Source organism: Lissotriton vulgaris, chromosome 5 (assembly GCF_964263255.1).
Source record: "Lissotriton vulgaris chromosome 5, aLisVul1.2, whole genome shotgun sequence".
NCBI classification, from domain to species: Eukaryota; Metazoa; Chordata; class Amphibia; order Caudata; family Salamandridae; genus Lissotriton; species Lissotriton vulgaris.
In genome coordinates, this window is record NC_141693.1 from 357,769,288 (window position 1) to 357,796,498 (window position 27,211).

General features: G+C 46.9%; 1 protein-coding gene across 1 annotated transcript in view; it reads right to left on the minus strand.

Moving 5' to 3' along the window:
• Positions 1-27,211, minus strand: part of LOC147710896 (alkaline phosphatase-like) — a 224,356-nt gene that overhangs the window by 51,541 nt on the left and 145,604 nt on the right. Inside the window, exons 8-9 of the mRNA XM_086921672.1 lie at positions 11,385-11,519; positions 6,710-6,901 (exon numbers count right to left, since the gene is read on the minus strand). Of these exons, the coding sequence (XP_086777798.1) occupies positions 6,710-6,901; positions 11,385-11,519 (327 nt within the window). The remainder of the gene's footprint in view (positions 1-6,709; positions 6,902-11,384; positions 11,520-27,211) is intronic.

The following is a 27,211-nucleotide window of genomic DNA, read 5'->3' on the forward strand; positions in this document are numbered from 1 at the left end:
CTTAAGTATCCTCCTGAAGGTCAGCAGGTCAGCAGGTCTGTAGTAAGTTCAGTGGGAGGGTGTTCTACGTCTTGGCGGCGAGGTGGGAGAAGGAACTCCCACCGGTGGTTGTTATTTGGATGCGCGGGACGGTGGCGAGTTAGAGGTCAGCGTAGCGTAGCTGGCGGTTGGGGATGTAGAAGGAGAGCCGTCTGCTGAGGTAGGCTGGGCCGGTCTTGTGGAGTGCCTTGTGTGCGTGGGGGAGGTGCTTTAAGGAAATCCTCTTGCTGACGGGGGATGTGGCCATGGCGTGGTACGTTGAGGATCAGTTCTGCTGAGGCATTTTGCATGGGTTGTAGTCGTTTGATGATCTTGGTCGGGGCTCCCGCGTAGAGGGCGTTTCCAGAGTCGAGTCTGCTGCTGACGAGGGCCTGGGTGACTGTCTTGCTGAGCATGCGGCGGGTGTTGAAGCAGGAGGAGGAGACGGCGTTGACTTGCTTGGTCATTGAGAGCGTTGAGTCAAGAATGATTCCCAGGTTGCGTGCGTGGTGGTGGGTGTCGGGGCTGCCCCCAATGCCATCCGCCACCCGGAGTCGTCCCAGGCTGAAGTGTTGGAGCCGAGGATGAGGACCTCATTCTTGTCCGAGTTCAGCTTCAGATGGCTGGTCTTCATCCAGTCGGCGACAGGCTTCATTCCTTCGTGATGAGTGGCTTTGGCAGTGATGGGGTCATTGGTGAGGGAGAGGATCAGCTGATTGTCGTCATTGTAAGAGATTATGTTGAGGTCGTGCTGTCGGGCTACGTGTGCGAGCGGGGCCATGTAAATGTCGAACAGCGTCGGGCTGAGGGAGGATCCCTGGGATATGTCGCAATATGATCTCGGAGGCTTTGGAACAGAATAGGGGGAGGCGGGCGCTCTGGGTTCTGCCGGAGAGGAAGGAGGTGGTCCAATCCAGAGCCTTGTCTCGGATCCCTGCCGCGTGCAGGCGTGTGCGTAGTGTGCGGTGACAGACGGTGCCGAAGGCGGCAGAGAGGTCTATGAGGATGAGTGCTGCGGTCTCGCCGTTGTCCAGTAGGGTCCTGATGTCGTCGGTGGCGGCGATGAGGGCAGTCTAGGTGCTGTAATTGCTGCGGAACCCTGACTGGGAAGGTTCCAGGATTCTGTTTTCTTCGAGGTATCGGGTTAGCTGTTTGTTGACGGTTTTCTCGATGACCTTGGCCAGGAAGAGGAGCGGAGAGATGGGCCGGAAGTTCTTGAGGTCTCTTGGGTCTGACTTCGTTTTTTTGAGTAAGGCGTTGATCTCGGCCTGTTTCTAGATCTCTGGGAAGGTCACGGTCTCGAGGGAGAGATTGATGACGTTGCGCAGGTGGGGTGCGATGGAGCTGCTTCCTCTGTTGAAGACGTGTTGCGGGAATTGGTCTGACGGTCTTGATGGTGTCATAGATGCTCACGCTGGCCCAGGCTAGCAGGGGGTCGTGGTTGGAGGTGTGCGGAGGGTCTATTTTGTTGCTGCCGTGCTGTTGTGCTGTTGTGCTGTCTGCTATCTTGCGGTGGAAGAAGGTGGCGAGGGAGTCGCACAGGGCTTGCGACGGCGGGATGTCGTTGGTGTTGGAGCTGGGGTTGGAGAGTTCCTTCACGATGTTGAAGAGCTCCTTGCTATTGTGTGCATTGTTGTCGAGGTCGTCTTTGAAGGAGGTCCTTTTGGCCGCCCTGATGAGGTGGTGGTGGTTGCGTATGGCGTCCTTGTGTGCTGGTGGCTGTCCGGAGTTTGTTCACTGTGCCATTTCTTCTCTAGTTCCCGGCAGGCTTGCTTGGAGGCTAGGAGTTCTAAGGTGAACCAGCTGGCCCTCTTGCTGGTTTCTCTGTCGGGGGGGTTTCTTCAGCGGGCGAGGGTGTTGGCGCAGTCTTCGATACAGCGTCTGAGGCTGTGGGCAGCGTTGTCGGTGTTGGAGGGTTCGGTGGAAGGCCTGAGAGCGAGGTTTGCGTGTAGTTGGTCTTCGGTGATTTTGCTTCAGCAGCGGCAAGGGATCTGTTGGGTGGTGTGGATGCGGTGGTGTGTGGTGGGTTTCTGGAAGGCAAAGTGGATGCAGCGGTGGTCGGTCCAGAGGAGTTCAGTGGTGTGGCTGACGGAGGCGTTCGGGCTTGAGGAGAAGACGGGGTCGAGCGTGTGGCCGCCGGAGTGGGTTGGGGTTGTGACGAGTTGCTTCAGTCCGAGGTTGGCGAGGTTATCGATCAGGGTTGTGGAGTTGTTGTCGTTGTTGTTCTCAAGGTGAATGTTCAGGTCTCCGAGGAGGATGTAGTCGGTGGAGGTCAGGGCGTGCGTGCTGATCAAGTCGGCGATGGTGTCGATGAACTGGGGGTGGGGTCCAGGGGGTCGGTAAATGAGGGTGCCTCTAAGGGTGTAGTTAGGGTCTGTGTGGATCTGGAAATGCATGTGTTCGGCGGTGCTGAGCGCGTCGTCGGTGCTAGTCGAGACCCTGATGCTGGTATTGTGGACAATGGCGATTCCTCCTCCGACTCCATTGGTGCGGTCTCTGCTGGTGATCTTGTAACTGTCTGGGATGGCTATGGCGATGTCGGGTGCGGAGGAGTCGTTAAACCAGATCTCTGTCCGGAAGGCGACATCCAGGGATGTTGTGTTGAGCAGGTCCCAGAGCTCGAAGGCATGCTTGCTTGTAGAATGCATCGGAGGTGGTTGGGGTTTTTCTTGGCAGGTGGTTCGTCGGCTCTGAGACTGGTGTAGCTGCAGTTCCTGCAGGTGAAGGGGTTGTGTGTGCATGTCGGGGCGGCCTTGAATCAGGTGTTGCTCCGTCCGGAGTTGAGAGCGTGCAGAGTGCTGGCGTTGTAGTGGTGGCGGTTGTCGTGGGGGGTGCGGGGGCCAAGGGTTCGGTCGCTGGCAGCAGTCCAGGCTCAGACGGGTTTGCCTTAGGCGCATAGGCCGGCATATATGGGGAGGGGGGAGGGAGGAGCAGTTAAGAGGCGGGGGCAGTGAATGGGCAGTGGGCAGTCAGGGGTCGGGCCGCAGGGGAAGCAGCGGCGAGGGCGGTGAGGGACAACGAAGGTAACAGAAGGAAAAAGGGACACAAAATCGAGGGAAAACGAGTGGCACAAAAGGCAGGAGGGCACAAAAACAAGCGGAACAGAAGGCAAAAGGGGCACAGAAACGAGGGGAAAATGAGTGGCACAGAGGGCAGAAGGGCACAAAAAAACGAGTGGAACAGAGGACAGAAGGGCACAAAAACAAGTGGAACAGAAGGCAAAAGGGGCACAAAACGAGGGGAAAATGAGTGGCACAGAGGGCAGAAGGGCACAAAAAAAGGAGTGGCACAGAGGGCAGAAGGGCACAAAAAAATGAGTCGAACCGAGGGCAGAAGGGCACAGAAAACAAGTGGAACAGAAGGCAAAAGGGGCATAAAAACAAGGGAAAAACGAGTGGCACACAGGACAGAAGGACACAAAAAAACGAATGGAACAGAGGGCAGAAGTGCACAAATAACGAGTGGAACAGAAGGCAAAAGGGGCCCAAAAACAAGGGAAAATCGAGTGGCACAGAAGGCAGAAGGGCACAAAAAATGAGTGGAACAGAAGGCAAAAGGGGAACAAAAACGAGGGAAAAACGAGTAGCACAGAGGGCAGAAGGGCACAAAAAACAAGTGGAACAGAGGACAGAAGGGCACAAAAACGAGTGGAACAGAAGGCAAAAGGGATACAAAACAAGAGAAAAACCAGTGGCACAGAAGGCAGAAAGTTCACAAAAAACGAGTGGAACTAAGGCTAAAGGGTAACAAAAACGAGGGGAAAACGAGTGGCACAGAGGGCAGAAGGGCACAAAAAACTGTGGAACAGAGAGCAGAAGGGCACAAAAAACAAGTGAAACAGAAGGCAAAAATGGGCAAAATGGGCACAAAATGGGGGAAAAACAAGTGTCACAGAAGGCAAAATACAGAATACAGGGGCAGCTAAGAACAGAAGGCAGAACGGGCAGAGAGGCATGGGGGCAGCGAGGGGACCAGAAGGGAAAACTGGGCAGAGACACAGGGGCAGCGAGGGGTACAGACGGAAAGACCGGGCAGAGAGAGCACGGGGACAGCGAGGGGAACAGAGGGGAACAGAGGGAAGAAAAAGGGGCACAGACCACGTACAGGCAGCAGGGGGAGACAGACAACAGCAGTAAGCGGAGGGTGGACAAGCCTACCTACGGCCTACCACTGGTCACCAGGGATGAGGCGCAGGTGGTAGCCTGCGGGTGGTGGAGGGCCTCGAACTTCCTCAACAGTGGCAGCTGGGGCAGGGTGACACAGGCGGTGCTGTGCGGAGGGTGAGCGACCTACCTGGAGGGGTCAAGGGTCGCTCCCCGCTTCTTTATATTGTCCCAAATCCTTAAAGCCCAATAGGTTATTATTTTTCTTAAACATCTTTAAGTTTGTCAGTCACTGTGCTCCAGATATGTCCCCCACTTAAACAGGTGTACATTTAGCAAAAAAACAAATCGTGAAAAAATTCCAGAACAGTGTCTAGAACAAAAAGGTGAAAAGGTATTTTGGGTTTATCACAAAAAAGAAGAAAGAGACCCTGTAAAGTTAAATTGAGGTAAGCCACACGTACAGCAAATGCCAATTTTATTAAAAAATCGTGAGCTTACTCAAAGTTAAAAACAACTACATGTACCATAGGATGAGCGTTGACCGGAATGAGACAATGCTCATCCTATGGTACACGCGATTTATGACAACATATGTGTTATAAAAGGGTCTCATAACAGAAGCAAGTACCCTATGACGAGGTGGATAGCTGGTACGAGGGGCCTTGGCTAATACCTGTCACTTTGTGTACAAAACGAAAGTCCAGTAAGGTGATTAACAACCTCGAGCCCTGATGAAATAGCCACTAAGAAAAACAGGCAATGAAACATGTTGGCCCATCTTCAATTGGTCTGCAACATGCAGTTGTTTTTCACTTTGAGTAAGTTTATGTGGGGGATTTATCTGGAGCACAGTGACTGACAACCTTAAAGATTTTTAAGAAAAATAATACCCACTGAGCTTTAAGGATTTGGGACAGTATAAAGATTTTTTTTTTATGGGGAATACAAGTTGAATACCCATTCCCAATTCTATATATGACAGTAGATTCAGCCCATATTGATCAGGTCCTTGTGGTGTTCGTTTATGTTTTGAGTGAAGGGCGACCTGATCAATTTTTCCCTATATAGCTCCTTATTGTGAGAGAAGTCAGGATCAGTGCCTGGTGTGTGGCAAGCCTTTAACGAGACATTCATGTTGTTGATCAATGTTTTGGTGGTCCCTGGCAGTTGTCTGGCTTTTTCCGGGTGTCGTACCTTGCACAGAAGGAGTGCAGTGGAGTTAAAAAGAGAGATATTAGGGTGATATTTTGGCAGAGGGTGTAGCGGTGGCATGATTTCTTGCCTGCCAATAATAGGGTTAGTGATGAGGACTTTATTTTATGTATGGGACTTGGAGTACTGGATGAGATATTTTTTTCAGAACAGCTTTCAGTTTACTGGTGGTCTTGTTTGTATCTTTGCCTGATTGTTTTTTAAGCCTCCGATACACAAGCAGTCAAAAAGAGGCAGGAGTTAGTAGGCCATACATCTGGTGAGATCTCAAGTGAGTGTTATTATTACCCAGAGGGTGGAAGATGATGCTAGTTCTAATGTGTTTATCCTCGTTGAAGGGAATTTTCGTGGTGAGGGATTCAAACATGCAGAAATATTGAATTCTGATGATGCTGCACTTTATGTGCTCTTTGTACGTGGGTTTACTTGTCTCTCTGGGATTTGCAGAACTGTCTTTGTATTGGATGATGCATGCATGAATCTATGCCAGGCTGATATGCTGGGTTGCACCAGGTCTCAGCGATGGTTGCATCTTGGTGGATGGGAACATGTGGTTTGATGGGAAATGTACCAATGTTGAAAAATCTGGGCTATGATTTAAGAGGCTGTAGGTGGGTGAAGCACTTGTCTTGACATAGGGTCTGAGCTCGTGGAAATACAGAACCAAACGTGTTCTACCTCTTGCAAGCAATATTTATATAACTTACAAGAACAGACTAAAAAGCATCAACTTCCTCTGCAATGAGAAAAAAGAGAACCACTAATGCACAATGTTGGTTCCAATGTCCCCCAATCAACAATAGTACGGTCCCCCTCAGGCCATAAATATAGGAATGGCACCTGGAGTGTAAGCTGCTGAATTATGTTTTAAATATGATTTTTTGCAATTTAATGTAGGGCAAATTTGACCCAAGGGCATTAGAGCATTTAAAATAACAATCTGATTACATTACACACTGCCTTATTTGGGCATGGGGAGTTTAAAAGATTTACCCAGAATCGCAGGATGGTTAAATAAACCAGATTTCTCAGTTGCAAGGTCGGATTTCTGGCCTTTTGGCCACATCTCCTCCCTAAGGGTTACTTATTTCACATTCTCTGCATCACTTGTAAGAGAACACTGTAATGCACACAGCGATAAACTCCACTGAAACAGCCTGAGACTTCTTCGGAAATCACAATATTTTTCTGTTCTGGATTTTCCTCTGTGAAAGCAGATAGTCTAGCATTTCATGGACAGATCTTTGGGATAGCGTTATTCAATAAGGGAGTAATGGTCGAATTTACTGCAGTATTAAAGTTTACCACATAATTCCTACCTTTGTCACTGTATGTGCTTTGGACCACTACAAAAAAGAGGCAATGGTACTTACCAAAGATGGGATTTCCACGGTCGGGGTAGCCGGCAATCATAAAAACATGAGAATGGTCTGCTGTGACCACGGTCAAGGTGTCGCTTTCTGAAGTCATCTTGTCTGCTAGGCCAATGGCGTTGTCCATTTCTATCGCCTCGTGCAGCGAGAGCTGAGCCTTCCCTGCATGGTGGGCATGATCGATCCTTCCTCCTGGTGAAAGAGAAGAAAGTCAGAAGCAGGAATCATTATGGGGCAGATCTCAGGATGAGTCCTTCTTCTCTCTCAGTTCATGGATCTTTGGACAGCACTGAATAACTTTCAAATGTGGTATTAAGACTATAAACCTCTCTTGACATATAGGGGTAATCAAAACTATCTTGTGAGGGCATCAGCTACATTTCCATCCTTTGTGGAAAGCTAATGCGGACATTCTAGTACCCTAACACCATTTTAATACCAACTACAAAAAGAGAAATCCCTCTAAAATATGTCCGGGTGGAATTTCAATTATGCCAGAGTATTTGGAGTAATTTTGAAATTCTGCATCACTCTTTGACTCAGAATTACACATAATAATGCAATTACTCCTGCCCGTGTAATTAAGACTAATTTTGGGGGGAAATCCCACTGCAAGAGCACGTTTAGTGAGCAGCTGCTCACGCTTGCCATACTTGTTCAGCTGCATTAGAGCTATATCTTAGCCCAAAAAGCATCCTCACATCCATTTTGGACCAAAGGGTGCATAATGTGCTAAGACAATAGCATTAAATGTCAGGAGTAAGTTGGGGTAAATTCCTACCCCAGGGGTACATTTTGCACTACTTCTTAGTGCAAAATGCATTTTTGCGTCCATTTTGGAAGCAAGGAGGCATTTTGCACTAAGAAAAAGGCGCTAAATGCCGGAAGTCAGATGGGGAAAAATCCCACCCAAGAGTACATTTGTGTTTTGTAGCATTTAGTGATATTTCTTAGTGCAAAATGTATCATGTGTCCATTTTGGACGCAAGAGGGTATATTTGTGCTAAGAAATATTGCTAAACACAGACTTACTCTTCATGCGTAATTAGGTATACTTTCACAGAAATCTTAGATAACTCTGCATGGTTAAACTACACTGAATTAAGCAAATTAATCTCATCCCTACTCTAAATTAACTGGCCAGTTAAGTGAGAAAACCAACTATGACCGAAACGAGGCATTGACAATTGCTTTGAAAACCATCACTGCTTTTTACATTATACAATCTATTAACAGTTAAAACTTGTAATTTGTAATTCTGTGTGCTGATAAAAACACAAAATAGTAGGATTTGATTAAACATTAATGAGACATGATCGAGTGAAAACATCTGTGGACTTTTTATTAGAAAAAAACTATTTGTAAAGAATAGACAATTTTAATATTTTGTTGTAACATGCTGTATGTTTGCGATTTTGTCTATGGGTTTTAAGCAAACTAAATATGATATATTTTTTATATATAATTATCATCAGCTAAGGAATTAGTAACGTGGTCTCACAATCATGATGATATAATTGAAATTTTTCAGAATAAATATTCCTCTAAGGTTTCGGATATAATCATGGGGAATCCCTTTTTTGTTGGTTTTAACTTCCTGATACAACATAGCATTTGTAGTAGTATATAACGCATTATCAATTTTTCTATTTTCTAGCACAGGCCGGTTCCAAACTGTTAGATTAGACAATCTTTGGGTGGTCTCCCCCCAACTTTTTGCCTACCTCCTCCACTTTTCTGACCTTGTTTTTTTCCTGACTAGGACTCTGTGCACTTTACCACTGCTAACCAGTGCCAAAGTGCTTCTTCTCTCTCCCATATGCATGGTAACATTGATTTATCCCCCAACTGGCATATTTAATTTACTTATAAGTCCCTAGTGAAGTGGTACCCTTGTACCCAGGGCCTGTAAATTAAATGCTACTAGAGGGCCTGCAACACTGATTGTGCCACCCACTTAAGTAGCCCTATGACCATGACTCAGGTCTATCACTGCCGAGCCTGTGTATGCAGTTTACTCTGCCATGCGAACTGGCAAAACAACCATTATAACAGTCACCCCTAATGTAGATCATGTATAATCTACAGGGCAGGGTGCAGTGTATTTAAAAGGCAGGACATGTTCTTTTAAGTTTTCCATGCCTTGACAGTCGAAAAACTACAAATGTCGTGGTTTCACTATAGCAAGGACTATCTCTCCCATAGGATAACATTGGAATGACCTTATTGCAGTTTTATAAGTATAATTTCCAATTGGGAAGAAATAAGGCCCCCAAGTCTGGTGTCTCTGGAATCCCAATTCAAAATCACAACGTATGGTGAAGTAGATTTTTAAAATTGCAATTCTATAAATTCCACTTTCACGTAGCTGGAATTTCTTACTTTAGGCATTTGGTGCATGTTGCCTTGTCTCTGTTTGTGACAGCTGGGCTTTGTGTATTCCTCTAGACAGACACACAGAAATTGAGCTTAGGTGTATTGTGATGGGCCATCCTGGGAGATGGGAGGGAGGAGCTGGGCACAGCTTCAAACTTACAGCTGAATAGGCTGTGTCCTGTCCATGCACAAAGGGCTACATACCAACCCTGTGGTGAGTTTGGAACCAGTGCAGGAAGGGAGGACCTCTGTGAACTTCAAAGATCCTTCTTTGAAGTCCCAGCCACTTCAAAGGCACAACTGGGTATAAGTACTGGATCTCTGAACCATGATTTCAGTACACTTCTGGACCTGTGACCACTCTCCCAGGAAGAAGAACTGCTGTTCTGCTGAAAGGACTGCCACTCTCCTGGACTGCTGCTGGGCTGCTACTTTGCTGGAATCCTGCCTTGCTGTGCTGCCCTGCTGCCTGCTGTTCCCCTGATTGGGTGAGAAGGAATGGATCTGCATCACTTGAGTCAGAGTAACTCCAAGGGCTTGCTGGCTAGCCTCCTGATCTAAAGTCTTAAGGACATAACATACTTCAAACTGTTGTGCTGCTTTACCTGGATTCTGCCATCTCATGGGTTAATCCACCCTGCCAAGTGGTGCCACCCCAGTCCCAGTTTATTCTGCAAACATTCATATCTCTACTTATTATATTTTTGTCATTTTGGTCTTGTTTTATTTATAAAATTAAGCTCTAGTTTTCAGAGCTGGTGTGTAGTATTTTTGTTGGTGTTTTCACTGTGTTACTTTTTAAAGTGTTGCACAAATACGTTATACATTGCCTCTAAAGTTAAGCCTGACTGCTCTCTGCCAAGGTACCAGAGGTTGAGCACAGGTTAATTTAGTGTGTGTTTGTGACTTACCCTGACTAGGATGGTGGTTGCTGATTGACTAAAGGTCACACCCCAGTGAACCAACAACACAATTTCTAACACAGACCATGTTAAAATATTTCTCATTTAACTTTGAATCCTCTTAAACCTTTATATCAATGTATTGTATTGTATTGTATTGTATTGTATATTGTGTATAACTTCCTGGTGAAAAGGGGCATGGTCAAGGGGAGGGAGATTGGAAGGGAAAGGCACTATTTTCAATCATTACGTTTACTGTAAAACAAAGTTTATTCTTTGCTTTCCTCTGACCTAAAAGATCCTTATTAAGGCAATTTCATTCTTTTCCACTGCCTATCCCCCATATGAAACAAGTTCGATAGCCCTTATTTCTATTTGACCTGTTAATGCCTATCTGCACATCCCCCTATTAAAATCTCCACCTATCTTTTCCCATGCCACACCACTTGATAATCTATTTTTGTTCCCCTCTGTCCACCTATTATGCCATCCTCCCCTCGCTAAATCCTCCATTCATGAATAGTTCTGCTCATCTCTCCAACTCCTTGTCCATTATTAGCGTATCCGAACACCTTTATAGGCTAAGAAAAGAAAACCTTCCTTCATGATCACCCCCACACCCATCTAGTAATGGTACCACTCCTCTCTCTCACTGTCCTCCCACCAATCGGCCTTTGCCATCTCCACACTATTCGCCTATGATACGTGTCACCTGTCTCCCTCCAGTATCTATCCACAATGAAGGGGGTTGCTACTCACCTTCCACGTGCAAAAGAAACAATTGATTGACAGAATGCTGGACAATGCAAACATTCACCTCCAGTCACTTAGATCTGGGTTAAATCCATCATTCTTTTGCTCACCACACCACCCAGTTTGGACCCAGCCATATACAAATCAGTCTTGACCCTGTTCCGTGTGGGAACAGCCCAGCCCGAACTGACAAGCCAGGTCCTCCCTGGACTGTAAACAAGCATCCTGGGACCAGTTTTAGGGCATCACCCTTCATCAGCCAGGCTAGCTTGAATCCAGTGGTGTAGTGAGCACAGAACCCATGTCTGGGCAAACCCTTCTCACTTAAGGCGACACATGTAAAAGAAACAATTGATGGACGGCATGCTGGACAATGCAAACATTCACCCCCAGTCACAAAGATCTGTGTTAAATCCATCCTTCTTTTGCTCACCACACCACCCCAGTTTGGACCCAGCTATATGCAAATCAGTCTTGACCCTGCACCTCATGGGAAACAGTCCAGTCTGAACTGCCAAGCCAGGCCTTCCCTGGACTGAAAACAAGCATCCTGGCACCAGTATCAGGGAATCACCCTTCATCAGCCAGGCGAACTTGAATCCAGTGGTGTAGTGAATACGGAACCCACGTCTGGGCATACTCACCTTCCACGAGCAGGAAGTATCCGTTAGGGTTCTTCTTGAGGATGCGGATGGCCACACTCACCATTTCTGTCAGAGAGGGGTCTGTCGAGATATTTCTCTCCAATTCATACATCAAATCCACGGGCTCAAAGAGACCTGTGACAGGGGAAAGAAGCATCCAGACATAAGAACCTGATGATGGTGATAGGGATAGAAGTACTAAACATTTCCACTTAGAAGCAAAGGCCTGTCTGCAATAGTGCAGCAGTTGCAATGGCTTATGGGTGCGAAGGTCATCAATTCCCCATTTATGGCAGTCTTTTATACCAGACTCTGGGCACGAAGGCATTATATGTACTTGCTCAAGGCACCTTTGCAAAGCCACTAGTTTAAAGGTGTGGTCAACCTGTCCAAAGCACTTTCTGGGGCATCATTCTACCCTAACCAGTGCTTTAAATGGACAGGTACTCACACATACTTAATACATGCATTTCTATCACCTGAAAGAGAGAGGACCTTCACTTCTGAGCAGGGATGTAATTCTTTTAATAGGAAAGCACCTGCACTTCTCAGTAGCATACAGGTACTCTCGATTAGTGAACACGCATATTTTTATATTTCAATTGTAAGCACTGACTGCAGCCACACAAAACTAATATGACCTGATATATCTAATAATTGGCTTTATGTAGCTCACTCATCCCCCTTGTTTTAACTCTTCAGTGGTTTTAGTGCAGGAAGGTACTCCTTCTTGAACAAAAACAATTGCTCCAACAACACAAAGACCCTGGCACCATGGTGCAAAGGTGTCTGTGTTGGAGCTTGGCTGCAAATTGTTCACTGGCGTTGGCAGAAAGGCTAGGAATGCACTGTATCTTGCAAATGCGGTGTATGCCTGCCCTTTCAAATTGATGTAGGACAGCACAGCAAGAAGCCTTGCGGCGCTGCCCTAAGCCAATTTCTTGTAAATGAGGCCCTAATTGTCAAACGGTTTGAAAGCACTAAATTCTATTACCATTGATCAAATTCTTGTACGATTTACATATTAAATAGCAGATGCATTTTTCCTCAAAGACTTGATTCAAACATTTCGTGGTAAATGGAGCATTTGTAAGTGTAGTGTGTTCTGAACATTGGTCAATATGCTTTTGAGACCTTGGCCCAGATTTACTGAAATCTCTTGCAATGCAGCACAACACCCAAAAAATGCTGCACAGCATTGCAAGAAAAGAATAGAGGAGTAGAGAGCCGTATTTACAGAAATATGGCACTCTTATCCCCTCTCACTAGCACCGGGGCTAAAATTTGCTGCCATGCACCATGCAGACACCTTTTCACCATGGTGCAAGGGTGTCTGCATAGGTCTAGCATAGGTTTTACACTGGAAGGATACCATCAAGTACAAAGTATTATGCTTAGATTAACTTTAAAACTGTTCCCACATTGTATGTGTGCTGTGCAGTGCAGCACACATACAAAGTCGGAAAAGAAAGGAGACATAAAAGCCTTTCTCCGTGATAGGGCCTATTTTAAATGGGTGCTGTTTTTTGCCGCAAAACCTTGTCTATTGTTTTTAGTAAATAAGGTTTGCATCAAAAACCTTGGGTGGTTGCATGGGAATGCCCATGCACTACCCCCTTGGGGATAAGTAAAGCAAAGCAGCACTATGCGCTGATTTGCATTACTTGCAATTGATTTTTCAGTGCAAAACAACTATTGTGATGGAGAGTAAATTGGTAAAAAAAGATTTTGCATCGATTTGCATCACTTTTGTGGCACAAACACGACGCACAATTTTAATAAATATGCCCCTATATTTTAATTGGGCCTTTAGAATTACTGAGTAAGAGTTAATGAGAGAAAAAGAGATGGACCAAAAAAGAGACAGAAAAACTGGACAGAAGAAAAGGAGACTGATTAAGAGAGATTTGCATAAAGACTTTATGTTAAGGCACTTTCTAAAAAACAGGATTTGTTGCATAATTGAACGTCACACAGACTCAACAATGAAAATCTGTGACACAGCACACATTCGAGAAACAAGCTAAGAGTTGGGATTTAAGGGCCCGATGTAGGTATCAAATACCGTTCGGAAATGGCCGATTTCGACCGGTATTTGGCCTACTGAGATGTAGGGGACCTTTTTTTGTCCGATTCGGTATTTTACCGATTCGGTAAAATTACCGAATCGCAAAAATACCGAATCAGTAATTTTACCGATTTTTAAATTTGGGATGTAGGTGGGACTACTTTCTGTCCCACAGGCCCTTCAGATTCAGTATTTTAACACCCAATCCAATTGGGTGTTAAAATACCGAATCCAGGTGTGCATGCACATGTGTGCAAGCACACCTATGCCATGTGACAGACAGACATGCCCTTAGGGCATGTCTGTGTGCCACATGGCTCACATGCCTGTTTTGGGGGTGCTAGAGGGTGTCAAAGTGACACCCCCTGCACCCTTGCACAAATCGGTAATTACCGATTCGGTAATTACCGATTCGGTAATGCCCATTGATTCCTACGGGCTTCAAGGCCCATAGGAAGCAATGGGGGATACCGAATCGGTATTTACAGAATCGGTAAATACCGAATCTTACAGATTCGGTATTTACCGAATCTGAAATACCTACATCTCCCCCCCTCTAATTTACCACTTCATAAATACCGATTCGGTATGATTCGGTATTTATGAAGTGGTAAATATAGATTTACCTACATCGGGCCCTTAGTGAGGATGTCCAGCTCTCGGTTACCTCCATGCGTGAATCTGGGAGTTCTGTTTACAACGTTCATGAAAAAGGACCTCAGTAACACGTGGTATGGCTATACACAGGTTTAGGATGCTAAGGCCCAGATGTACTAGTTTTTCACCTGGCAAAGGGGCGGAGGTAGCCTGGGTGGATACAGGGAGGAGGACCTGAAGGCAGAGAATCAGAGACAGGTGTTGAAGTTACTAGTGCTTGATCTATCTGCCAAGATTGACACTCTTGACACTTTGATAAAAGTATCTCAGAGTGTCGCTGAGGTGTCAGGGATTGCCCATGAGGGGATTGTTAAGGAATGTCACAGAGACTGCTGGATATCTTTTAAGAATTATTGAGGGTTAAGTACCCTACATTGGATCATTTTACAAAATCTCCACTTGCCACAGGTATCATTTCAAATGACTTAGTAAAGTAGATAATGAAAGAATATTTCAAATGAAGTAACAACTTGGCGAACAAGAATGCAGAATACCAATTACAGATCACAACAAAGACCCCCTTCCCGCCTTAATACTCTTAAACACCATACACCCACGAAGACATTCACACTCACCAAATAATACACCCACACCACAGTTCTAGCAAGCTAAGTAGCACTACCTACACAGTTCTTGCTCTATTTACAAACTCCTTCCACTACTAAATGATTGAACACCACGTCGGTCACCTTAAGAACATCATACCACATTCCACACAAAAAAACACAGGTTTTCTTACAAGAACGAAATTACGAATTTAAGAAATGAACTCTTCATCACACCATCATACATATTTTTATACTCTGCCTGCCTCCTATCATCCTTTTTCTTCACTTCTTCCAAATCAATACTTTTGTCTTTATGTCCCATTCATGTGGGACACAACGCAGACCTTCCACTCTTCAACAGAAATGGAGCAAATTTGGTCCCAGTATGGGTTGTTGCTCTGTATCTTTAAACAACGAGAGAGAGAGTGAAAACAAAGGAGCCACTCTTGGCCCCCGTAGTGAAATAGCAAATAAACAACAGAAGAGTGAAGCCAAATATATGAAGAGCTAGCAAGAGTAGTCACTCTTGTTTTTAGAAGAACCGTCACTCACCAACCTGGTTGGCGACATGCTTCATCATTGGGTTCCCACCAGAGAGGCCGAGTGCCTCCCTGGTGTGCTGCAACACCTGATTACAGCAGAGCTGTTTTTTTTATTTGTGTGGAGGTGCAAACAGTGATGATGCAATTGTTAAATTTGACCACACCTTATCACCACATTGGGTTGTGACCGGCCAATATACCCAGTCTTACATCCACCTCACTAAAATTGTTTTAAAACTTTGCTTACTGCTCCACCAATAAATATTTTGGATTGCAGGTTTGGTGAGTGTTGCTCTGTATGCCATCAGTCACATCTCCAACTCATTATGATATGACAAATGATTTTTAAAAGTCAACTGCATGGTGTCCATAAACCTCCTGTAACCATTTCTGCTTGTCCATTTACCTCAGCTTCACAAGAAGCTGACAACCTGGCTTTTCGAGTAAGCACCGGGGCTGAACTCACACACCTGCTACAGATCACCTGGATATCCTCACAGGTGACTATTGAACTAAAAACACCAATGGCATAACAGGCAATATATTGCAGGTCAGAGTGTTCAACAACTTATCCAGACAAAAACGTAGTCCTATCCCCTTAACATAACTGCTGCTTATTGTCCATAATAAACCCCTGAGGCACCCTTCCCTCAAAAACAGCTTCTCAAACACTCTTATATCACCACACATGGCTGTCGTTGATAACCAGCTTCAATACACTTAAACAAATAGTTAACCATGTCTACTACATGCCTACAACTTCAACCAAGACACTACAATGGCCCCAGAAGCGACATAGCATATTTGTTCACACACATTATTAGGAATGGAGACAGGAACTAAAAATCCACTCACTACCTTCAAGCCCTTATCAGACTTAGCAAGTGCCAGATTCTGCTTTGCTGCATACTCCACCATCAAATCCATATCTGGCCACCAAACCTTTTCCATCACTCTTGTCTTTGTTATGCTGGGTCCCAAATGCCATTCATGCACCACGTAAATAATTCCTTTCTTCAAACCAACTGGTGGCATGGACCTCCCATTCCTCCAAATTTCAATATTGTCTTCATACAACTCATCCTTCACCACCTAAACCCTCTTCCTACCACAATCGTAGTAGGTCAGCGATCAGCCATTCGCTGACTTCGAAGGATTGCGGTATACTTGTTTGTGTTGTGTTAAGAGGCCAGCACCGGTCTTCCACTGTTTACACAATATTTGTGCGCTATGAGAAAGATTTCCAGTATCCCAAATTGAGTGCCAGTGGGGCCCACTGCCACAACTGGCGCAATAGGACCACTGGATAGGCACTAGGCTCTTAGGACTACCAAGAAGCTTGTTTTACTAATAAGGGGAGAGAAGGAGATATTCAGTCCTGCGTGCAGGGAGGCTGCCTTTTCAAGCCCTAAGAATTAAGGCAGGCGCCGCCCGTGCAGGTAAGAGCGGTGGGGCAGTAGTGTTGGGTTGGTGGGGGATAAGACAGATGACCACGAGGGGAAATTAAATCCCCCTACCCGGCCCCACTGCTCTTACCTCCACGGGCTGCGGCTGAACGAAGGCTCGGCTGCTGGTGAGCCTGTCTGAGACTCACTACCCAAGGCACTGACTGGTGCTGAGACTGGAGACCATCCCCGTTACAGAGCCTGACCCTGGGTGATCATCATCAAGACTGATCTCTCATCTTTACCTGCTGTCAGTAGTGAGAGGGAATACCTCATTCTCACAAACTACCTTTGGAGTGTGGCTTGTTTCAGGTGGGAATCTTTTCTGCCCCCCTGAGATTGTGGCCTGCTGCACTGTGTGCTGCTGCAACATGGGACTTTGTTGCCACCCATGTGTTCTCTGGAAGCTCCTTGCACCTAGGACGCCTGCACACGGTTTTGTTCATCATTCAATCAATCAATCAATCACATTTGTAGAGAGCACTACTCACCCGTGAGGGCCTCAAGGCGCTGGAGGGGGGTGGGGCGGTGCTGCTACTGCTTGAACAGCCAGGTCTTGAGGAGTCTCCTGAAGGTCAGCAGGTCCTGGGTTTGTCACAGGCGGATCGGAAGGGTGTTCCATGTCTTGGCAGCGAGGTGGGAGAATGATCTGCCGCTGGCGGTCGCTCGTCGGATACGGGCAACGGTGGTGAGGGCGAGGTCAGAGGAGCGAAGCTGGCGGTTTAGTGTGTAGAAGGTGAGTCGTTCGTTGAGATATGTTGGTCCAGTGTTGTGGAGTGCTTTGTGAGCGTGGGTGAGGAGCTTGAAGGTGATCCTCTTGTTGACGGGGAGCCAGTGCAGGTCTCTCAGGTGGGGTGTGATGTGGCTGTGGCGGGGGATGTCGAGGATGAGGCGTGCAGAGGCGTTCTGTATGTGTTGTTGTTGTTTCTGGAGTTTGGCAGAGGGCTTTGCCGTAGTCCAGTCTGCTGCTGACGAGTGCCTAGGTGACTGTCCTTTTGGTTCTGGTGGGGATCCATCTGTAGATCTTGCGGAGCATGCAGGGGATGTTGAAGCAGGAGGAGACAGCGTTGACTTGCTGGGTCATTGACAGTGATGAGTCCAAATAAATCACTGTCACCCCAAAAGAAAGAGGCTTTGAGTTCCAAAGCGCCCTGCTTTAGAGGACCATGGCTGTAGGAGTGCTGGATCAGAGTGAGTACCATCCCACTAACTGCGACCACCCTGCATGATGCCACCAGCCATCCGCTGGGAAAGGACACTGGCCATGTGCATTTCAAGCACACACAGCTAGTTAGAGAGCTCTGAGTGCCTGCATCCTAAGCATGAGTGGCTACCTGGAGAACTTCAGCTAAGTACATTAGAAGCACACACGGTCAACCCAAAGATGAGATGTGCAGCCTGCATCCACTGAAGGACCAGTAAGACTGATATCAACTGCATGTATATACATTTCTGACTTTGTGCTGAAGACTAGAGACCCTGGGCCATATAATCAAGAAAAGGCGATACATTATTGTTGCTTTTATCAGCAGGAAACTGCCTCTAAAGCGGCAATAATGAGCTTGATAATATGCCCTTGTGAATTCTCATAGCAGCCCAGGTTCTGGTGTTAACCTGGGCTGCTATGGGAATTCACAAGGGCATATTATCAAGCCCATTATTGCCACTTTAGTGGCAGTTTCCTGACGATAAAAGCGGCGATAATGTATATCCCTTTCTTGATAATATGGGCCCCTAGTTCCACGTAGGATCTGCATCCATAGACAGTGTAAACCAGATTTTCACTAGAGTTGAATCAGATTACTGTGAGGAGAATGCATGTGTCTCACCTTTTTAGGTTTTGACTAGCGATGCATGCGTACGAAGTACGCATGCGCTAGGAAAAATCTTATGATCTGTGTGTGGAATCGGGTCTACGCCCCCTCCTCCCATTGGCTAGCTCCATAAATGGAGGCTAACCATTGGGAGTTGGCTTTGTCCGTCAATGCCGGACCAGATTTGGGGGCGTTCCCGAGAATTTTTGGCTTTTGGCTACGTCAGCCGAAAGCCTGTCCTCGGGAACGCCCCCGAATCTGGTCCGGCATTGAAGGCACTGGCTCCCGTTCCCGCCCCCCTACCGCTGCCTCTGTAGTTCGCCCCTAGCGCTTTGGGGCGCTTCATTGTCCTCGTAGCGCTTGGGAGCGCTTTTTGATGCCAATCCACGAGAGCCCACCTCACTTTATTATTTACGTTGATCGAGAGCCCACCTCGATTTCATCCCCGTGATCGCCGCCCGCCTGCCTGTCTGAATCGGGCCGCCGCGCTGCCCGCGGTGACCCGGAAGTGCTCAGCCAGCCGGCCAATTGCAGCGCGGCCGGCCGGAAGTCCCGCCCCTGAGCTCGGGGGAAGCATGGCGGCCGTTACGGGGCTCTTCTGACCTGAGGGAGCCCCGGAGAAGGAGGAGGAGGCGCGCCTGGAGGAGCGGTAGCGGAGGGGGCGCGAGGCACATTGTCGGTGCCTGCCCCCGCCGCGGAAAAGGGAAGAGAGGACAAGTGTGGCCGGCCTCTGGGGCTCCCGTGTGCAGAGGGAGCCCCGAGTGAGGAGAGGAGCGGCAGGCGGAGACTTGCGGCGGGGGCGCAAGGCACATTGTCGGTGCCTGCCCCCACCGCCAGCGGAGAAGAGCCGCCACCCGGAGGAGCCGCCCCTGAGGCCCGGTGAGTCTGGGCTGGGGCTGCGTGTATCCCCGGCCCCGTTCCCACCCCCCTACCGCTGCCTCGGCTCCTGTTTCTGCCCCCCTACCGCTGCCTCGCTCTCCGTGTCTCCCCGGCCCCGTTCCCGCCCCCCTACCGCTGCCTCGGCTCCCAGTTCCCGCTTCCCTACCGCTGCCTCGCTCTCCACACTACTGCTAACGGTACTATTACACCAGGGCTAATAAAAATTAATAGCATTACAATTGTTACAATTGAGATTACATACTAGTGACACATTACAAGCTACAGAAATAAAAGTAAGATTCAAAAACGTTACTTTCAATCACTCCTGTCTTTACATCATCTCATGTGCACCCGGAGCTACACCCCAGGCAGCTAGAAATCTATCACTTCAGAATCTAATTGTGTTCCCTTTAAAATACCTCGATGCCTGCGGGGGATGAAGGTGCCACATCTTTGGGATGAACCCAGGAAACGTGTGTTCTGTTATTGGGGTTTGTAAAGCACAAGTAACACAGGAGGCGTCTTGGCGCTAGCTAAGAATGCAGTGAATGGTATAAGGGGAGGAAACTGGGAGGCCAAGGAGAGATAAAAAGCCATTCCGGAAGTCCAGTAGGTTGGGTCCATTTTTGATATGCAAAATGTGCTTTTTAAATTATTATTGCTGTTGTTGTTTTTATTGTTATTGACCTCAGACACGCGGCCCCTTTCTGCTCGGCTCCTGCCTCAGGTAGAAGTCACCATGTCCCCTGCGCCTCTGTCCCGTGCATCCCCGTGCGCCTCCTCCTTCCCTCTTGTCCTGCTCCTCTGCCTCCTTTCCCTCTGCACCTGTCCCGTGCCCCTGTTTCGAGGGTGTCAGTCCCTCGTGCCCTTGCCCAGGTGCCCCCTGCCTCAGTGCCACGTGTCTCTGTTCCCTTTGCCTCCGTTGACAGTTCTCCGGTCCCCGACCCGGTGATTCAGCCCTGGTGCTCCTGTCCCTCCCCCTTGCCTGTCTCGTATGCCCATGTCCTGTGTGACTCTCCCGTGTCCCCCTGTCCCATGTGCCACCCCTGACCTGTGTTCCTCTGTTCCGTTTGCCTGTCCCATGTGCCAATGTCCCTTGAGACTCTGTCTGTGTGCCTGCCTCATGTGCCCCAGCCCCGTTTACCTGTCCCGTGTTCCTCTGTTCAGTTTCCCTGTCCCTTGAGCCTGTCTGTGTGCCTGTCCCATGTGCCCCTGTCCCGTGATCCTCTGCCTGTGTGCCTGTCCCATGTGCCCCTGTCCCGTGAGCCTCTGTCTGTGTGCCTGTCCCATGTGCCTTTGTCCCGTTTGTCTGTCCCGTGTGCCCATGTCCCGTGAGACTCTGCCTGTGTTCCTCGTGTGCCCCTCCCCACGTGCGCCCGGTTCTCCCAGCACCACCGTGCCTGCAGGGTGCCAGGCTGCCTACCTGGGGTTGCTGCCGGCCGGTCCCGGTGCGCTCCGGCGGGGGCTGCTCCGATGGCCGTGTGTATCCGATGGCCGTGTGTGCTGAGTCCAGACTCCACGCCCCTGACCCCGCGGCTTGAGGTTCTTATCCCCTTTCGTTCCTGTCCCTGCTCTGTTTCCCTTTTCTCGTGTGCTGTATCACTGAACCATTTCTGCTTTAACTCTGAACTTTCTATTCGGCCGCCTCTCCCAGACCCCTGTCTTTACTGCCCTCTGTCCATTCTCTCGGCCTCACAGTGTTTGTCCGGGGAGTCACTCTCTGCCCGCTGTCCCTCTCACTCTCTGTCTCTCTGTATTCTTGTATTCTTGTCACCTGCTCTCTGCTCTGTGTCTCTCTCGATCTCTGCTCCCAGCCCTCATCTACTTCCTTCTCCCTTTGTTTTTGTTGACTCTCACTTTCCTTCTGTCTCTGATTTGTCTCTTCCCCTGGCCTCCCCTGTCTCAGCTCTCAGCGCTCATCTGTCCCTGCTGTCCGTCTCCTCTCTCTCTCTCTCTCTCTGCTTTCAGCCTCCCTCTCCCCTGGCCCTGCTCTCCTCTCTGTTCTGCCCGGCACTTGCCTTTATAATCTCGCTGTAATTGCTTTTAATCGGATTATTGGCGGCTCTCTCCTCTCTGCTCCTGGATAGGTCTCCAGGCCCCACTCAGGCTCCGCCTGACGAGAAACGTCATTTCTCAGCAAAACGCCCTTGTGTTTTACCCTCTCTCAGTTTCCCTCCGGCGTGTTCTGCCCCCCACCTGCTCCCAGATACTGGCCCAGTGGCACGGGCCCTGGTGCCAACCAGGAAAAGTGCCTCTGGTGACCCGGTTGGGAATTAAAATCTGAATGCAGTGGGCCTCTGGGAGCACTGGTGCCGCTGCACCTGCTGCACAGTGATAGCCACGCCGCTGCTAGTTCTCATGCACTGGGATGCCCCCTGATCCCTAGGCCGCATGGCTCCCTGCTCCCGCGGGCCCAGTCTCATGCAGGCCTCTCTCCTACAGACCTGAAATTCCTTCATGGCCTGTGCGGTTCTGTACCCACCCTGGCATGGATGCCTCTTCCTCGTGCAAGCCCGCGCCATCTTATCCAGATCGCCACTCTACCCTGCTTCTCCAGAAGGTTCACTGCCCTCTCACCCTGCATCTCTTACAGGGCTCTTGTATCTTCCCTGCTTCTCCCTGAAGGGTTACTGCCCTCTCGCCCTGCATCTCTTGCATCTTCCCTGCTTCCCCTGAAGGGTTACTGCCCTCTCGCCCTGCATCTCTACCATCTTCCCTGCTTCGCCCGAAGGTTTACTGCCCTCTTGCCCAGCATCTCTTGCAAGGCTCTTGCATGGCTCTGTGAGGGTGTGTGGAGAGCTCTGTGTGGCTGTGTGTGTGGGGAGCTTTGTGTGGCTGTGTGTGTGGGGGGCTTTGTGTGGCTGTGTGTGTGGGGGGCTCTGTGTGGCTGTGTGTGTGGGGGGCTTTGTGTGGGTGTGTGTGTGGGGGGGCTCTGTGTGTGTTTGTGTGTGTCATTTGCGAGAGATAAAGCTAGTGGCATTGTAAATGACAATGCCATTTATTTATGGTAAAAAAAACATAAATAAAAATAATGTCAAGAGCAATGCCAATAGCTCTAACTTTAACAAAGGCAAAACCATTGCATTGTAAATGCTTGTTCTGCACTAGTGTTCTATCACACACCACCCATCCATTGGAAGGTTTGACCACATATCTATATATACGTCGGATAAGTTATTATATGAATGTTAAATGAAACAAGGTTTTCAACAAAGGTGCGGGCTACAGTACTTGGAAAACGTGCTGAAATAAACCAAAAGCATTACAACAAATTAAGGTGCTCAAAAATATCGTAAAATAAAGGGTAAAGCAAGAGAAAGGTCTGCATCACTGGCAAAGTGGAGAGTCGTCATGGTAACAGCTGGCCTATGACAGGTTGAAATTGTTTCAGCCAGATATGAATGGAGGATTCTGTATTGCGCTGTTATGTACTTTGTTCAATAGCCCATTACATGAACTATTTCAGACATTTTTGGATTTTTGCCGTAGGTTCTTCGTACTTTATCTCAATTTGGAAACTTTTAATAAATGAACGATATTGTCTAAGTAAGAAGAGTTATGTGCCACAAAGTTCAATATGAATATTTTCTAGTTCTCTATTTGTAAGTAGAGCACTTTCGCACCCAATACTATATTTTTCCTGTATAAATAAGACTGCTTTTGTGGTGCTTTGACTTGGTGCACGTATAATTGACTCCTATGAACGTGATGTTGTGCAGATACAGTACGAATGGGCATTCATTTATGTGAATGCAAATTGGGACTACGTTGTAAAAAAAATCGATGGAAATGAATATGAAAAGAACAATGCTGTCCCCTACAGGTAAATAATATATCGCCAGTAAGAGTATGTGGTCCATTAAGATGCATTTCTATTCTCTCTGTTTCTGAATGAATCGCAAGAACAGCAGGAAAAGCACGACAAAATACACTCTGTTGGAAACATATTTAGTTACTTGCAATTGTCCCATACAATGAGGAAATTCCTTATAATTATTTAACGAGCCACAAAGTTGAAGTGATAGTTAAGAGATGATCTTGATGCATAGAAATGCATAACAACGGCAATTGTTAAAAGAAGTACTGGGGGAATAATTAACAAAGGAATGTGTGCACACCTATTTAAATTTTGCTTGGCAGTCACTGTTTCAATTGAGGCAGGAGAATGACAGAGCACAAACAAATAGAACACCTAAAGCACAGAGAAAACATTGCAACATTGCAAACCTCTGCCTGCTGCAGCTAATAAGGTTTTTAGTATAAGATAACAACAGAAACATGCCCAGAGGCGGAGAGCAGTGGGCACGAGTCAAGGTAACCTCTCCCGTAACCAAAAGAGATATTAGTTATTTGGGCTCCTATTTTATTTGATTGTGGTGTGTTCTCAACTGGAGTTAGAGGACACTCGCACAGTGTAAATACGTTTGTGGATACAAAAAATAGGCAATCACTGTGAAGGGGGTGTTTCACAAAGCCATTTAGGAATATGTGAAGTAATATTCCTATAGTACTCTTTTCCTTTGTGAACTAGTCTCAAAACATCTAAAAGAGGTACACAATGGGAATATTCCTATACAGTTGAAAAGCCGGGCCTGGTGGAATAGTGGACCAACGTGCCCACTGTAGAGACCTGTGTTTGTTATGTTATGTTATGTTATATAGAGTTTTATTAAGTGCTCAGCTACTCGAACCGAGTGTCCCGGCGCTGTCAGACCCAACACAACACAACCATCGCGGCCGAGGGGAGTTAATTGCAGAACAGCCACGTCTTAAGCTCCTTCCTAAAGGACAAAAGGGTCACGCATTTCCTAAGTGACAGTGGCAGTGCATTCCAGGCTCGGGGTGCAAGGTATCGGAAAGAGCGGCCCCCGATGCGAGCACGCCTGACTGCCGGGATAGTGGCCAGTGAAAGGGACGCAGAGCGAAGTGCTCTGGATGGAGCCTGAAATCCCAACCACTTCCTTAGGTAACCTGCACCAGAGCCATGGAGTGCCTTAAATTCCATGGTCAGCGTCTTAAACTCGATGCGTTTCCGTATCGGAAGCCAGTGGAGGGATTTGAGCAGGCCCGCAGCGTGAGACCTCCGGCCATGGCCGAAGATTGCACAGAGCAGCCGAGTTCTGCACCACCTGCAGATGTGAGAGAAGATAATCAGGGAGGCCGAGGTAGAGTACGTTGGCGTAATCAAGCCTGGATCCTACCAAAGCATGCAATGTACTTTTCCTGTGGGCGATGGATAGGAAAGGAAGGAATTTCCTGAGCATTCTCAGTATCCTGAAGCATTGGCCCACCAGGCCTAGGATCTGTGGTTTAAGGGACAGACCGGTGTCCAACATGACTTGACCTCATTGTTCAAGTCCCAGAGGGTCCACCTCTGCTTTTCATCCTTCTGAGGTCGATAAAATTAGTACTATTGAGTTGGGTAACAATAAACATCTGTTATTTAGCACCAAGAATCCCTTCTGGGTGAACTTGCGCCTTACAAATACACATGTTATGTTACAGTTTGTACAAATAGTAAGGATTGTGTTCTCTTTGCACTTTTACTAGACGGGGGTTGTACGTTTTGGGACAATTTACAAAGTCATTAACAAGTAAGTCAAACAGAACTCCTGTTTCAATACTTCTGTAAAAAGAAATGCTTTTTATGAGTGAGTTCCATCATATTGAAATAAGCATGAGATTGTTCTGTTAATTCCTAAGGAATGTCTTCTGGCTTAAATCTGAGCCACCACTTTGCTTTTCCACAGTTCAAACCCACTCTTGGAAAGTGGCTTCGAAATCTGGAAAAGTTGCCAGCAGTCCATCTCACTCCCTACTTTTTAATGACATGGGGATAACTACAATCAGAAATGTAAGTGAATTATTTATATTGTGCTTGATGTGTAATGAATTATCATGTCTAAGTCACAACACTCAAAACCTCTGTATCCCAATACCATCACTAAAAGCCCCTTCCCCGAGAAATGCACTTTTGTACCACTTTCCATGATGTGTAAAGCCCTTCTGGCTGAAAAGGTCCCAAATCTTCCAATACATACAAAAATATATAGAAAAAAACACAGATGACATGCCGAGTCAACACATTGAAATTAAAGTTATGAGTATTAAACATGTTCTCTTCATTTTAACATTCATATGTCAAACACCCTTCCTTAAGGTTTTTGCTCTGAGGCAAATCAGACATGCAACAAAACCAAAGGAAATCCCATAATTCAGCGCATTGCTCTTGAGTTAAGTGTATATAAGTAACTATTTTTCAATTAAAATGAAATCTAATTGGGTCATAGGTGTTCACAATGTTATTAATTGGTGCTTAATTTATAAAACAATTAATGCTAGAGCTCAAGATATTTCTCAGTAGGTTAATGCATTTTGGACCATCTATGGTCACTGCCAGCATTGCCAAATATCAGCAACTATGACACCTGCTTGCCATTGTGGTCCTACAAATGTGACAAATTGGACTATACTAGGTGATCCAAAGATGTAAGAGTGGCCAGAGCACCTTGCATTTTTATTTTATGAATTATATATTACATTGATAAAATATTTACTCATAGGCTGTTTTAAAAATGGACTGACAGTATCACCATGTGGTGGACTGTCAGTAATGTGTGTCGGTTTTACAAAGTGAGTGACGGTGCCACGCACGGCAAACACTGGTACTAATTAAGCACCGTTATTAATGAAAAGAGCACAGCACTATATTACTCATATGGATCTAGCCTAAGTCAAACAAGTTTTGGTGTGAAACATCGTCCCATATGTCACTGTCAGGCAAGTGCACTGCTGTGGCAGATGGTCTGACTACATATGCATCTTCTTCTGCTATGAAAATCAGATTTTCAAAGAAATCTTCACATTTGTGCCCCTACATACTTCCCTTTGTTATTCATGCACAGGGCATCTGTCCTCAAAACCCATGATGTTTAACCTGGGCCAAATAGAATTTTCAACAAACCTGCACCATATACAATTCACAATTCTATGCAGGTATTTCTAATAATTGTTGGATAAATTGGCTAAGAGTTTATGAGGCAAAAGCTGTATGCAATTTTTCTATTGGATATGGAAGTTACTTTTTCTGTGAATTTAAGGAAGATGCTTCTAATATCTGTAAATAAACCATCAAATACATTGAGAATTAAAGGGGGAAAATGTGTACAATTTGCATCAGCATTGCGAGCTGGAGGACAAGATGTTGACCGTGTTTTGATCCAAGCTTTAGAAGTACACGATTCTGTGCAAATCAATTTATCTTCCCATCCCTGAAACTTTAAATATCTCTAGTGCAAGGTTTGACACAATTGCTCTAGGTGAGCGTTGGTTCCTAGCACCACACAGGAATGTTTCTTTTCTAATACAGTTTCTTTTGAGTGCTGAAGAAGCACATGCGGTACAAAAGGGGTTGGTGATGGACGGAGCTTCTGAATCAATCAGACACTCACACCCAGTAAAGAGATTTGGGTTTAATCCATCACCGTTCTTTAGCCCACTCTGCCACCCCAGTTCAGACATGGCTATATGCAAATCAGTCTGACCCTGTGCCTCATGGGAACAGTGCAGCCCGAACTGCCAAGCCATGTCTTCCCTAGACCGGAAACAAGCTTCCGAGGACCGGTTTCTGGCATTCCAGCCTTCTTCAGCCCGGCTTGCTTGAAACATGTAGGCATCAGTACAGAGGTGGTAGCTTCTTTGGACCACATCTAGTGTGGTAGAATTTTTTATCTTATATTTAGGACTTTTGAGGTTGGTTTGGAAATGTAATTGGGCGGAATGGTTACGAACTGTCTTGTGCACATTTATGCTGTTTTGGGGGAATAGACGGCTCTGGAAGATGATGTCAGTAATGGAGTCGGAAAGAGAGTCAC